The sequence below is a fragment of the Chelonia mydas genome, chromosome 9 (assembly GCF_015237465.2).
Source record: "Chelonia mydas isolate rCheMyd1 chromosome 9, rCheMyd1.pri.v2, whole genome shotgun sequence".
Classification (NCBI taxonomy): Eukaryota; Metazoa; Chordata; order Testudines; family Cheloniidae; genus Chelonia; species Chelonia mydas.
The window spans coordinates 28,229,847-28,245,211 of record NC_057855.1 but is presented as its reverse complement, the minus strand read 5'-3'; the positions used below and the strand labels follow the sequence as shown (position 1 = coordinate 28,245,211).

Below are 15,365 nucleotides of genomic sequence, written 5' to 3'. Positions count from 1 at the left end.
TTAATCTGCATTTAAGTAGTAAACAGAGTCATCAAGTAGGAAGGGAAAACAAAGGAAGCTCAAACAGGTAGAAAAAAAAACAGCAGGGAACATCCTTCCACACAGACTCTGTCTCCTAGTTCCCAGCTGGAAAAGTTTTTTCAGGAGGGAGGCGGGGATTAAAACTTTCAAAAGAAGGGGCAAACACCCCAAGACTCCCACTCTCTCTGACATTGCACCTAAGATGACAAAGGAAAACAGACATTGGAATCTGGGGGGCGTCCGTACCTGAAGAGTTTGGTCAGTAGCCTTGCTGGAAGCAGGTGTTGAGAAATTTTGCTTGAATTTAATATAGTTTGTTAAAACACTTACTAGTGCCTATCTTGATTTTTTTTTTTTTTAATAATCATTTCTGACTTTATGCCTCATTACTTGTACTCGCTTAAAATCTCTTTGTAGTTAATAAAGTTGCTTTACTGTTTCATCTAATCCAGTGTGTTGAAACCGAAGCGTCTGGGTAATTCTATTTAAGATATTAAGCTGACATATTTTTCCCTTAAAGGAAGAACAGACATAATATATTTATACTGTCCAGGAGAAGGCTGACCAGTACAGGACATAGTTTCTGTCAGGAAATCAGGGACTGGGAGCGTGTTGAGGTCCCCCTGCAGTATAACCAAAGCTGGTGAGAGCCAGTGGGTAACTAGCAGGCTGCAGTTACACCCGGACACTCAGGGAATGGCTTGCATGCTGGAAGGCTGTTTGTGAGCAGCCCAAGTGGGAGCTACTTCAGCAAGGCATTGTAAGGCACCCAGGGTTCCAAGCCAGGGGTGACACAGCCCTGCAACTGATCTGAACTGTACCCTAGTATCCAGTCTGGTTCTGGCTGACAAAGCTTTGACTTAGATTTCCAAGCTAAAGATACAAACCAGCTTTCTAATCAGACCCTGAAAGGTATTCTAATACATTTATTGGCTTTTGTGGGTTTATTCTAGACCCTTTTTATTTTAAAATCACTTCTGAAATAGATGACCCTTTTTAAATGTTAGCTTTAAAAAGAAAAACAACATTAAGGATGGGCCTGTATTTAGATACTATTTAATATTTTTTAAATCATAAACAATAATTTAAATGTCCCAGAATAATGTAAGCATCAGTACAGACTATCATGTAAGTTCATACTTAAATACAACGCACTTTGAGAAAAACACAACTTGTCCCAACAGCACGAGGAGGAGAACAGATATTGTGAAATGGAGAAATATGAGACCAACACTGAGCTGATGAAGAGCTAGAGAGCAGAAATAACTAGAAATGAGTTACAACAGAAAAAAAAGTCTTTCCTCTATGGTGGGATACAGTGACCTTTACCTTACATTAAAGTACATAATAATAAAATCTTACACTTGTGTGCAAGATAAAGGCATAAAATTGAGTCTTACCACATTATTGTAGTAGACCCAAGTACAAAACTTACAAGACACAAGGAGAAAATTAATGTAAAAACCATACAGATAGCAAGGACAGTGCCAACAAAGCTATGTCAGGATAGAGCACTTCCAAGATGAGCATTGTTCTAGCTGCAGGCTTGACTAATTAGGGATATCTGAGTTTCTGGGTTACCTAAAACTAGTTAAAGTCAACAGGAACAGAAAGATATGTTGTAACTGATCCATAAGTAAAAACGTAAATAAAATTATTTAAGATGAAGATCTTATCTATTGGAAAAAAAAGAAACTAAGAATTCCCAAGAAGAATATACACAAAAGTGAATTCAAGAGATAAAATGTAGTAGGACAGCCCTGGTGGAGGAAAACTGAAGCAGCTGAACTTGAAGAAGCAGTTTTGGTGTAAGTGTAAATAGTACTCAAATTTGTGCAATTAAATACCAGCAAATAAAAGGTGCAGAAAATAAATGGTGAGGAAAAAGCATGTGCTGTATGCAATTTTTACTCTCTCCAACTCAGTAACTTTCCTTTCATAATGAGTTCACCCAAATGAATGCAATGGTGCTACACTTTTATATTACTAAAAAACCCTCACAATCTTGGGGAAGAGAGTGGAAACAACAACTCCATTTGACAAGTCAGATGGCCTCCATATACCTCAGTTTAAATGTGTATTTTACTACTTCTCCTAGAGTTACTAAGAGGCTTAACTAGTTTGTAAAGACCTTTCACATTCTCAGAGAATTGCCATTGTAAGCAGACCTGGTCAAAACTCAGGATTTTTGATTAATCAGAAATTTTGGCATTTCAAAATCTGGTACGGAATGAAACCAAAATTATCAATATTTCTCACAAACTGGAAATTCTAAAAAACTATTGTTTTTTGGAAACAATGATGTTTCTGAAACAAAATTTGCTCTCTGGGACTACAGCAGAGGTAAAACTGAGAAGAATATCAATTTCATCCAGCAGCTGCCAGAGTGACCAGGATCTGTGGCTCCAGGGTAACCACACCATACTTACCGCCAAGGGGCGGAAACCCCAGGGCTTCCAAACTCATGGGTTAGCTGGCTCCCCTGGAGTCTGAAGGCTCTGGGGTCCCTGACCTGAGGCAGTATGCATGGCAGGGTTACCCTGGAGCTACAGATCCTTAGAACCCAACCCAGGACTTCCAGGCTCCTAGTTCTGTGGCAATAATCCTGAGAGCTCTCATGGCTTCCCAGCTTCCTACTGCAGAACTGGGAACCTCAGCTGAGAGCCCTGGCAAAAGCCCAGTTTCTTAGGGCTTCCAGACTCTGTGCTGCAGAGCCAGGACCCAAGCCCCAGTTAGAGTCAGGACTTCCAGGCTCTTAGCTGCCTAGGAGCCTAGAAACCTTGGCTGCCCAGAGCCATGGACCTTGCAAACCCCAGGGCAGCCCACATGGTGGGGCTCCTCATCAGCCTGCCAGGCAAGCTTACAGGGTTCTATTGGGCTCTGCCAGAACCCTGCTTGTGATGTGGCAAAAGTTCATCAAACTTTACTCATTTTTGTGAGCAATTTCAAATTTGATAAACCGGCATTTTCCAGTTTGGTTGGGAAATTTCCAATTAACTCTAATTGTAATTGCATATTGCTATTCTAATAATATTAGTGTTGTTGTATACTACTGAGTTAATAGATCTAGCGCTAGCATGTATTATTCATAATTCAGGTACTATTTTGTTGTTTAAATTTTACTGTTACCTTTCAAAAGTTTATGTCCTTCATTTTTCACACCAGTGACAACAGATTCCTAAGGAAAAACAACAGTTTATTCTGTAATGTAGTAACAACTAATAGTGTAATATGGTAGTTACGGATTTAATCTGAACAGATAATTATTTTTTTGCATGCAAAAGATGGTTTAGTGATAATACATTAATCAAAAGCTTAAAAAGCTATGGAGTTTAACACATTCATATAGTAAAAAAAGCAGATACACCAAAAGGGAACTGTAGACAGGCAGAAAGAAAACTTTAAATTACACAGGTATATTGGAAGGAAAATAAACCACTAAGCTTTTCAGACTATTCTGAGCCCAAACACAAAGTATTACCACGTAATTTTGATGCAATCATGGTTTTTTTTTAAAAAAAATTCTAATTCCTGTACAGATTACAATAAAATAATCAGACAATGCTCGTACTTACTCTTTCCACTGCATAGTTAAAGTTATGGAAAGGGAGTGAGTGCAGCAAAACAGACAGTTGGATTAGATGATCCAAGAGGACCTTTTCAATCCTCCCTCCCCCCTTGCCACTTTTTTAAACTATTTGGTAAGATGGTGTTCCACAAAGTAAATAAATCTGAGGTGTTTCCCCCCCACATTCAGATGCTCTGCTTCATATTTTAGGTATAGTCTCTTCAATGCATGGGAATTATGTAAGCAAGTCCTTAGAGGAAAATGTACTTATTTGTGTATTCACGACAAAAGGTAAAATTTAAAAAATAGACCTTTATATTCTATTTTATATGAATTAACCCAATAGAGCTTGAATAAAGTATGTTTTCATGATCTAAGTTTACCTCTTCCCTGGAGTACATCATTTCAAAGTTCAAACGCACAGACTATTTTGTTTCAGAATATATTTAAATTAAGTCCTCTAATTATATCTGACTTGGCGGTGTAACATTATACCATTCTGCTTCTTACTTTGTATTACTGGATATTAGAAGCATAAAAAGCTCATATCAACTACAAAAATGATATGAGGTTGTCATAACCATAGGGGTGGCCTAAATTCCTCCTGAACTGTAAGGATTAAGAAGCTCAAGTAACCTGGTTGGCACCTGACCAAAGGAACCAATGGGGACAAAAGAGACTTTCAAAATCGGGGGGGGGAAGGGGCTTTGTTTTGGGTTCTTTGTGTTCATTCGCTCTTGGGACTAAGAGGGACTGGACATCAATCCATGTTCTCCAAATCTTTCTAAACAAGTCTCTCATATTTCAAACTTGTAAGTAACAGCCAGGAAAGGAGTATTAGTTTATCTTTGTTTTCTCAGCTTGTGAATTTTCCCTTTGCTAGAGGGAAGTTTATCCCTGTTTTGTTGTAACTTTGAAACTAAGGCTAGATGGGATTCCTCTATGCTCTCTGAATTTTCTGCTAATCTGTAAGGTTAACTACCAGCCTAAGTTTACAGAGGTGATTCTTTTACCTTTTTCCTCTTTAAATAAAATCCTTCTTTTTAAGAACCTGACTGATTTTTCCATTGTTCCAAGACCCAGGGGTTTGGGTCTTTGATCATTTTGTAACCAATTGGTTAGGATATTATTCTCAAGCCTCCCCAGAAAAGCGGGTGTATAGGCTTGGGGGAATAGGACTCCAAGTGGTCCTTTCCCGGATTGCTGGTTAAATCACTTGGTGGTGGCAGCGATCCCAAGGCAAGAAAGAAATCTGTGTCTTGGGGAAGTTTTAACCTAAGCTGGTAAGAATAAGCTTAGGGGGCTTTTCATGCGGGTCCCCACATCGTACCCCAGAGTTCAGAGTGGGGAAGAAACCCTGAGAGAGGTAAGGATTTTTGATTACTTGCTAGAAGAAATTATTTCACACACACAAAACCCTAGTCATTGTGTGTGCCATCAAATATGTTTATAAAAAAAACAAAAACAAAAACACTCACCTTATGCAACTGATCGCTTTTAATCTTTTCAACAGAAAGAGGTTTGCCATCATGAAAGTTGGTAAGAATCAATGCAATTGTTGCAAGTGTTTTACCCTAGATAAAATGCAAAGGATAGAATTTATGATTTTTCCAGAGATAAGTCAAACTGTATTCAAATACACTAAAGCACTACACATAGTTACCAATCCCATATCATCAGCCAGTATTCCTCCAAGAACATTTTCTGGTCGTTCTTTTTCAGCGAAGTTTGTAAGTGTATTATAGTAGAAATTATTTTTCTCTTCCCAAAACAGTGGCAACTCCTTACTGTTCTCACGTGAAACCATCCAAGCTAAAGCCTGCTTTTGGTGTGGAAGTAATGGTGTTCCAACAGCCTGTAAGTCAAAAAAGTAATGTTATACCTCTTTCACATGAAATAACCCTCTTCCCTTTGGGAAGGGGGGGGGCAGATAACATTTGATTAATTACTCTCTTAAAAAACTTATTTAAATTAACTGGTATCTAGGGCAACCCATTATTCTAGCATGACACTGCTAAACTTTGAAGATGTGTTTAGATGTTATATAGAGAGTTTGTAACACAGAATTTAAGGCCTGATTTAAAAGCCTATGTAAGACTTTTTCAATAGAACAAATACCTCTGCTCCTTCCATTTCATGAGTTTTATCATCTTCTTTCAGATCTTCAAACAATTTGTCAAACTCACTTTTAAGCTGCAATGCATAAACACAGAAGTTGCAATTAAACTCAACTTCTACATTAAATAAATACTTGATGACATAACGGATGCCAGTCACGTGGCCATATGGATACCCAGATCTCCAAATGACTCCTGGAGCCACTAGAATCTGTAACTGCTGCTACTGGGGAGGTACGTAACAAAGAACATGTGGCAACCTGAAAAAGGAGAAGTAGTGGGAGAATAGCCACATTCATATTGCAGCTTGGCATTAAAATAGGATGAGGTATACCAGCACAGCTGTGTGGAAAAAAAAAAATCTTCACACTGCTGAGTACATCTTCTTGTGAACTGTTTGAAATGGGCCACCCGGATTACATTGGCCTCATTACCACTATTCTACTGTTGAGAATAGTCCATTTCCACCTTAATTGAATTGTCTCGTTAGAACTGACCCCCCCACTTGGTAAAGCAACTCCCATCTTTTCACATACTGTGTATTTATACCTGCCTACTGTATTTTCCACTCCATGCATCGGATGAAGTGGGTTTTAGCCCACAAAAGCTTATGCCCAAATAAATTTGTTACTCTAAGGTACCACAAGTAGTCCTCATTGTTTTTACACATTGTGTTTCTTTTAATTTTAATTTGCACATTTGATAGCACTTTGTGTCCAATTGGTTTCACTGCTGCTGTATGTAAAGCCCACTGAAACAAGGTATAGAAAAGACATTTAAGAAAATAGGAGAATGGCTTTAAAACCATAAAAACTGGCAAATGGACTCTGGGGCAGGTGTAGTAGCTGAACCTAAATGGTTAAAAAAAACAAAAACAAAAAAACCCCACAGATTTCAAGTTGACTGTGCCCTTTAAAAGATATTTGTTTCAGAAGGGAGAAAAACAAAATACTTCAGTGCTCATGAAAAATGACTAATCCTCATTTTTATGAGCAGCAAGTTCCCTTTTTTTAAAGTATATATTTTCAGCTAACTACCAAAAAAAATCACCACACACCTGTTCTGTTGTCATCTGCATAGCAGCGTGTCCTGGAGCACTATAGCTTGGTCCAGCTCTCCCAGAAACCCAGCTTGATCCAAAACCAAATTCTGAACCTGTGCTCCATTTAGAAAAAACACAAACACAGCAGTTAGAGACTTGGCTTGCTCAGATGACTAACAACAGAATATGGTGCCTTTTTCTCCTCATTTGTTTTTTATTCAACTATGTTCAGTAGAAACCAAAAGTTTTTACCAACTAATGGCTATTTGTGACATATGGGAAATGACTATGAGCGTAGTTCCTTTTGAAGAGTTGTATTGCTTACCAGTTAGACTACTAAAACATTACAAAACATAAGAATAAAAATGCCTAACAATTCAATGCACAATTAGATCAACAAAAAAAGGAAAGTGCTGAATAAGGTTTTGCAAGTATAACAGATCAAAGCATGACTTGTTGATTTCAAGAACTCTGGTACAAGGAGTTTCTGGGAAAAAAAATTTTGACATGATTACATTTCTGTTATAACATGGTTTGATTTTTCACCATGCAAAAAGATGAAACTGTGTTCCAATCACATTCAGATCAGGACTATAATATATTTAAAACAAAGATGAAAGAAACCATACTAAAGCACTTACCAATAATTATAATCTACATGCTCAACAATTTTACAAAAACACAACTTTACTAATGTCAACATTATACACTAACTCCTCACTGAACATGTAGTTATATTCCTGAAAAATGTGACTTTAAGCGAAACGATGTTAAGCAAATCCAATTTCCCCATAAGAATTAATGTGAATAGGGGGGTTTAGGGTCCAGGGAAATTTTTTTCACCAGACAAAAAACTATATTATATATCTATATCTATAGATATCTATAGATATCTATAGCTATAGAGAGAGAGAGAGAGATCTATCTACACACTGTGTAGATTAGATAGATAGATTTAAGCAAAATTTAATATTGGTACATAGTGATGATGATTGTGAAGCTTGGTTGAGGTGGTGAAGTCAGAGGGTGGAAGAGGGTGGGATATTTCCCAGGGAATGCCTTACTGCTAAATGATGAACTAGCAATCAACTGAGCCCTCAAGGGTTAACCCACCGCTGTTAATGTAACCTCACACTCTACAAGGCAGCACGAATGGAGGAGGAGAGACAGCACGGCAGACAGACACACACACACACACACACAGTGTGTGTGTGAGAGAGAGAGAAAGAGATGCGCATTGCCCCTTTAAGTACACTGCCTTTTTAAGTAGATCAGCAACTTGAGATGGAAGCTGCTGCCAGGAAGCTCCCTCCGTCCTGAGCCCTGTCCTGTCCCCCCCCACTCTTTGGAAATGGGGTAAGCGGGGTGCAGGAGCAGGGGGGAGGGGGACACCCTGACATTAGCCTCCCCACTTCCTCCCCCCCGCACAGCAAGCAGGAGGCTCCAGGAAGCAGCTCCAAGGCAGAGGGCTGGAGCAGCACATGGCAGTGGGGGGAGGGACAGCTGAACTGCTGGCAACTGATAGCCTGCTGGGCCGCTGCCCCACAGGGAACTTAGGGAAACAGGGGGCTGCCGGTCCACCCTGGTTTCAAGCTAGCAAGCAGTGGACAAAGCAGGCAGCTGCCAAACAATGTTATAAAGGAGCATTGTGCAACTTTAAACGAGCATGTTCTCTAATTGATCAGCAATGTAACAATGGTAAAAGGGATGACTTTAAGTGAGGAGTTACTGTATGTTGATCCACCTTTAAATTATATAGCAACTCTATGATCTATCCCAGTCAGGAACAAGGAAAAGAAATGGGCCTAATTCTATGCCAAAAGCCAACAGGCTCTCTTTTGCACACCTGCAGGGGAAACAATATTTTGGGTCAACACTATGAAAAGAATTAGCATGAACATTTGACCCCCTTTCTTTCACAAGGAGGTTAGTGATACTAACACAATTTCCAGGCTGAAAGACAGAAAAGGGTTAAAAAAAAAATTCCAGAGGATAACAAATCTGCTTTGCCACAACCATCAATCACTTTTCATGTCTACAAAGTCAAGGAAAAACCCACATTATAGCACAGATGGAGCACAACTGCACATTCACTATGAACCCAGATCTGGCCAGTGTGGGGCTGGTCATATTCCCAATGAATCCACAGGAATATTACCATTGACTTCACTAGGAGCAGGATCAAGGCTTTAAAGTCTCTTCTAATGACTGGGGTTTTGCAAAACTCATCTTTAAAATATTTTAAAGACAAAAACTAATCTATAACTTACTTTTTGAAGGAGGAGCCAATTTAAATCCATGCATTTTCAATTTATCTAGAACAGCTTGCTTATTTTCTTCTTTTCCCCAAAAACTCATTTGCACAGGCATAGTAAAGGCATTCTGTGCTCCATAAGGGACAACCCTTAAGAATAAAGGGAAAAAAGGAACATCTCTCACTTAAAAAGTAAAATATTTCATAGCAGACTCCAATGGAGAAAACACAATTAATACTCCCATGAAATAAAGAACCTGTTGTAGTCATTAGAACACTGAAACAGTAAGTCACAAGTTCCACCAAGGAAGCAGACTCCTAAGAAAACTATCAGGCATTCATTGTCATTCTGTGTGTCACTATGAAACCTAGAATTTCCATCAAGTCAGTGTCAACGATATGGAAATGGCTACAAGCATGGTTGAGAGTTCTTTTTGTTCAGACAATCATCAGATTGAATCATCAATGGAATTTGTGGTGTGTTACCAATTTGTTTTAAGTTCTCAGCCATTTTGACTTTACGAAGTATACCTATGCGACGTACAGCTACAGTAAGACAAGCATTTGTGCCATACCAGAGTCCCTAGACCATCATGATATCAGAGGGAACTCAATCATCGTTGCTCTACAGCTAATTTTCATGCAACAATTTCAATTGGCTTTATGAGGCAAACTGCACAGATAGTGGATTACCAGGCCCAAGTGCTATACCCATGCAACAGCACAAGCTTTCAGCTTCTACTACATTATTAAATACACAATGGGCCAGATTCTCATTTGTCCAAAGGCCTATTTTACACAACTATGGCAGCATATAACCATGCTTAAACTAACTTTATGCTTATTTTAAGCCCCTTTATTCTACCAGAATAGTGTAAAGTGCCCTTAGCATAAATAAGAATAAGGCTCATAATAAAGTATTTTTATATGATATTAATACATTAGAGATGGAGCAGTTAGTTCCACAAAAGTTACAGCTGCCTTAACGCTTTCAATTATAAGATCCAGTTTTAGTTACTTACAACTTTTTGAAACAGGCTAAAGTTTTCCATGCAAGATGTCTGCCTGGGGCTGAATTTTTCTGGAAAGTTTCAGCAAACACATTTAGACTGCTCCTCAAAATTAATTTAGGGGAAATAATAGATTTAAAAAAAAAAAAAAAAAACCCATGGGCAAAATAATGTTACAAGTATTTCACTGGGGAGCTTGAGCACTTCCATTCTTTTGGAGCAGGGACTTGAAATTTAGCAGGAAACAAAGACACCAGAGTGCCAAGAACAGAGCTAGGGAAATTTGTAATCAAATTTTTTTGGGGGAGAGGGCAAAAAACTGCAGATTTGACAAAAACCCTTTCACAAATTCATATCATTTCTGTCAAAGTTGATCATGTAAAAAAAAAAAAAAAAAAACCCTGAAATTGAGAAAAAGTTAAAACCTTTTGTTATGACATTTTCTATGGGAAATGTTTCAAATTTTTTGGTTGAAAACAACTTTGTTTCAAAATTTCCTTTAATTTTATAAATAAAACCAAACATTAAAAACGCTTGAAATCAAAACAAAAAGTTCTGTTTTCAGTTGTCCTAGACATTTTATTTGACCCAACACATTTTTTCCCCAGTTTTCTGGAATTGCAAGTGAACCAAAAAAAAAAAAAAAAAAATCCATTGTTGGCACAGCTCTAGAAATGTTCCTTTTGCTGTCCTCCATGAAAAAATGTCCAAATTTGGCCAAGTCAGAAACCTACAAAAATATCTCAGTTCCCACATGCTCAGTAGACGTATGTTAGAGGCTGGCAGCATTATTAACAAGGTTTCCAGAGGATGCTATTTGTGAAGGACAAAAACAAAAATGACAAGAAGATGAGTCTGCAAAGAGAACAAATATAGTTTAAAATAGTGCCAGAGTGGGAGCTGGGATGGGTGAAGAGAATGGAGAGCAATCACTTATACATGACAGTTTACACTTTAAGAGCTCAAAATCTGAAGACAATGTCCAAATTTAATAAAAACCTAAAAAAAAAAAAATTATTTAAATAGTTTCAGGATTTTTCCATGCATCTCAGCAGGTGTTTGGATTTTTGGATTATTGGAGTTTGGCACTAATAGTCACAGAAAGATAGGATTAGCAAGAGTTAGCCAGGACTGCCAAATTTTCATGACAATTTTACAAGAACACTTTTACACCGATTTAACATTATATAATTACTACTTAACATTGAACATTTTTCTGATTGATTCTGATTTGATTCACAGTAACAAAAACTGATTCACAGCCACCTATAATTAAAAATTTGCAAAATCACAATAGTGTTACAAATTTTGTCATTTTCCAATAAGACATTTGCTCAGAAGTACCAATTTTATTGTATGTACATGATGAGAAACTTTTTGCCACATTCACTTTCAGGGAAGGGGGAAAAAAAAAATTTTTCTTTTACAATAAGTCTGTATAACGTAAATATAGAATTAGTCCAAATTTTTCCCACAGAAGAAAAATGATCAGTGAAAACAAACTTTTGTTTTTGTTGAGATTTATCATGGAAATATTTTAAATTTTCTGAAAATACTGAAAGATTTCAGCCAAAATCTTTCTGGTTTGGAACAAATATTTTTATGAATAAACAAAAGTTTTCCATGGAAACGAGACACGGGGGTGGGGGGGGACACATCATTTAGTCAAAAATCCAAGTTTTCCATCAAAAAAGAGTTCCAAAAAGAAAATTTTTCACCCGCCCTACTAGAATGCTTTGAAGGAGCCAAACCACTGAGTAAGAATTACAAAAGTACGCTTTTGTCAATTCAACTCTCACGGACGCCTCTAGAATGTCATTTACAGAGGAAAACAACTGCAATCTGGATGATTCATAAAGGAGGCCTATAGCCTGCAGCTATGACGCTTAAATCCTGTTATGGCAGCCTCACTGTTACTGTCAGTAATCTCAGCGAAAGGAAATACATTTTAATTGTTGCTACATAAAACATACCAAAAATATTAAATTGCCATTCCCTTATAAAAATGAAACTAAATATTTCATCTGCCCACTTACCCTTCAACTATTGCTAGCTTGTTGTCCATGATGTACGCCAAGGGCGCTGCAAGTTCTTTTTTGATGTGGCCTACCTGGTTTCCATTCACATTATTTACTTTTACTGCATTTTTATCATAGAGGTTATTGGGCTCTCTTTGAAGTGCAACCATTTCATTATTGTTAACCTGCCAAAAAAAAAAAAAAAAAAAAAGAGAGCACAACACTTGTTTAGTTACAAGTTATTTACAGAAATACCTAAACGTATAGCCATTCTGAAGCTACATTTAAAGATTATTTTAGCATAATATGCTGTTTTTACCTCCAGTAATTCTTTATTCAAAATACTAAAGACTTTAGAAGTTAGGTAAGAGGTGGGCTTTAGAGTCCAAGCTCCATCCTGAGCTGCAACTTCAAAGCACTGTCTACACAGCTATTTTTAAAGCACTGGCACAAACCCTGTTGGGCCAAGCCTGTTGACCTGGATTGGTAGGTTTGCTGCCTGCAGGCTGGTTAGACATACCCTATAATACTTTGTACTTATTCAACTCTTCTCATTTGTAGAATTCACGGCTCCTTACAAAAAGCTAGTAAACATCATTCCCCTTTTACCTGCCCCTCAGTTTCTCCAATGGTATGTTAACTGACTTGCTTAAAAACATGTGGGCAGGATATACAATCCATGTCTCCTGGCTTCCAGCCCTATCGAAGTGCTATACCATCAAGTGTCTCCTCCATCCACCAACACTGTCAAGACTGTGGCTAGGAGGACTGAGCTAGCTACAAGTATGTTTGCACAGTCCTAAATGAGTGTACAGTCGGAGAAAGCAGGAAGGGGAGGGCGCTTTGAGAAGGGAAAACACGTTCCCTTCCACTACGGTCAACTTCTTGGGGGCTGTTCTTATCTCACCTGAAGCCAGCTCCAGAGTAAATACCTTAACAATTCCTGAAATTTAAATTGCGGGTTTAGACTACTGAATTCTTCTCTTGGAACTGTGTAGAATCTTAAATGCACTGATAACAAATGAATGAGAAAACCCTAGGACTTGTCAGAAAATTCTGGAAAGCTGTGAAATTTTAACAACAAAAAGGCAAAATGTTAAATTTTTGTCCCACTTTTCAACTACCTCTGCTTAGCAGCAATTTATTATTCATACTGCACTTACAACCCCTGTGTAATAACGTAATCCAACCACATTTCCTCGCAAGGTTCCAAATAAAACAGCTGAATCCATATCTTCATCTGTCCCAGGAATGTCATCTGTACATAGAAAGTCTTCTAACCCAAACTGAGAATAAAAATCACGAGAGGTATAATGGGAATAGTTCCTATCTCCTCCATGATGGGCAGACTGTAAGTATTTCCAGGCAGAATCTCTGCAGAAAGACAGAATAGAAGTTATTTGACATTATATTTAAAAGAATAGTCCGAATATTCTGGCTGAGTAAGAACCATGGAATCAGATCCACAATTTAGCCAAGGTTTACCACAAAGTCATCTAAGCTTTGCCCACCTGAGGGCTATACTAGCAACTCGTCAGTTCAAAAGCGACATATATGTTGTGCCACATACCTCTTATGTTCTTATAGGACTAAACTGGCATTACATGGGTGTGTGACAGGAAAAGTGAAATAAGCAATCAACTCCACCAGCTACTGGCTTGACATGGAAGGGAACACATACCATACCTGTATAAAGGGTGGCTGAACAACTGCTTCACGGTGTGCTTGCTTCCTGTGGAACTCCAGGTGAATCACCCATAATTTCTGCTGAGACGCCTGAGGCAGCACTTTCCTCTCTATATACTAATTCAAGTAAAACATGTGCTTTAACGGCACAATCCTGCCCTGATTTTGGAAATGTGGTGGTAGCAAAGAATAATGACCTAAATGCATTAATGCAAAATGTGTATAACTGAAGTGGGATGCCAAGATTTAGGGAGCACTAGAGCCCAGCTAAGGAGAAACAGCAGCCCTCACAGGATGGGTAAGGGAGGATGGAAGAGACAGGCATCTCACACCAGTGAGAACTGCTCGCTCTCTCTCCATTATATCTGTCACATGCTCTCAACACAAATGATAACCGTCTCCACTCTGAAACCTGTCGCCATAATAGCACCACTAACCCCTCCTGGCCCAGGGTGCCCAGCTTCCCCCGCCCCGCCAGCTCCCTAGCCCCCATCCCAGGCTCCCAGCCCCGCCCCGCCCCACCCCACCGCCTCAACTCCCCCAGCCCCCGCCGGCCCAGGGCCTAGCCTCTTCCCCCAGCAACCGGCCACGCTGACCTCAGTTACACGAGACCCACCCCGGCCTCGCCTGCACGCTTTGCCCCACGCCGGGCCTCACCTCATGAACATCCAAGCCATGGTGCTGCGGGAGCCGCCGCACGCCGAGGGTGACAGAAGAGCAAACCCAGCGCCCGGCAAAGAGCCTTAAGACGCGCAGCCCTCCAGCGACTCAATCCCAAGCCCCTCACCGTCAGTGCGGCGCTTAGCGCTCCCAGCCTGACTGACGCCAACAGCACCAATCCCACCCAGGGTTTCACAGACACCAGCCAATGAGAACAGGGCTGTGAAAGAGGGGCGGGACTTTCTTCATGCGTTGTCTGTGCGACAAGAGCAGAGCCTCCAAACCCTGCATCCGCCGCCTCTGCGGTGTCCCTCCGCCTCCCTTCCACCGCCGCTGCGAGGAGGCTGCAGGACGGACTGGTTGCAAATTAATCCCCCCTCACCGTAAGCGGCCACCCTGCTACTGGCATCTCTGCCCGAGGTGGCCTTCGGCGGGCTCCCTGTCCCGACACAACGCTCATGTTGCAAAGCGTGCAGAGAAGAGATGCAAGCAGGGGGTCAAGGTCGTCTGGCTCACCTGCCTCCTACAGCTCCAGCTACTTGGTTTATCCAAGAGCAGGTTAAGATCTGGCTTAACTTCATTGTGGTTTATAGCTACCTGTATGGGAAAGAGATCTCTGAGCTTAGATGGGTCTTTAATTTAGCAGAGAAAGGCATCAAAATGAGGAAATTTTAAACTGGGTGGGTACCCAACCATTGCAATAAAAACCACCTGCGGAGGTGGTGAAGTCTTTAGCACTTGCAGTCTTTAAATCTGGACGGGATATCTTTCTAAAAGATATGCTGTAGCTCAAACAGAAGTTATGGGTTTGATGCAGAAGTTACTGCATGAGATTCTCTGGCCTGTGTTACGCAGGTCAGACTAGATCGGGGTGGCCAACCTGTGGCTCCAGAGCCACTTGTGGCTCTTCAGAAGTTAATATGCGGCTCCTTGTATAGGCACCGACTCCGAGGCTGGAGCTACAGGTGCCAACTTTCCAGTGTGCCTGG

General features: G+C 39.8%; 1 protein-coding gene across 4 annotated transcripts in view; it reads right to left on the bottom strand.

Moving 5' to 3' along the window:
* HLTF (helicase like transcription factor) overlaps positions 1-14,586 on the bottom strand; it is a 45,617-nt gene extending 31,031 nt beyond the window's left edge. Inside the window, exons 1-10 of one of the 4 annotated variants that reach the window (XM_037908507.2) lie at positions 14,374-14,516; positions 13,717-13,833; positions 13,194-13,404; positions 12,049-12,215; positions 9,019-9,152; positions 6,764-6,861; positions 5,708-5,782; positions 5,253-5,444; positions 5,068-5,163; positions 3,151-3,199 (exon numbers count right to left, since the gene is read on the bottom strand). In XM_037908507.2, the coding sequence (XP_037764435.1) occupies positions 3,151-3,199; positions 5,068-5,163; positions 5,253-5,444; positions 5,708-5,782; positions 6,764-6,861; positions 9,019-9,152; positions 12,049-12,215; positions 13,194-13,262 (880 nt within the window). In that variant the 5' untranslated portion in view covers positions 13,263-13,404; positions 13,717-13,833; positions 14,374-14,516. Of the gene's footprint in view, positions 1-3,150; positions 3,200-5,067; positions 5,164-5,252; positions 5,445-5,707; positions 5,783-6,763; positions 6,862-9,018; positions 9,153-12,048; positions 12,216-13,193; positions 13,405-13,716; positions 13,834-14,373 lie in introns of all 4 variants that reach the window. The other 3 variants (XM_037908506.2, XM_037908505.2, XM_027819838.3) reach the window with 3 other exon arrangements.
* Positions 14,587-15,365: the final 779 nt, after the last annotated feature.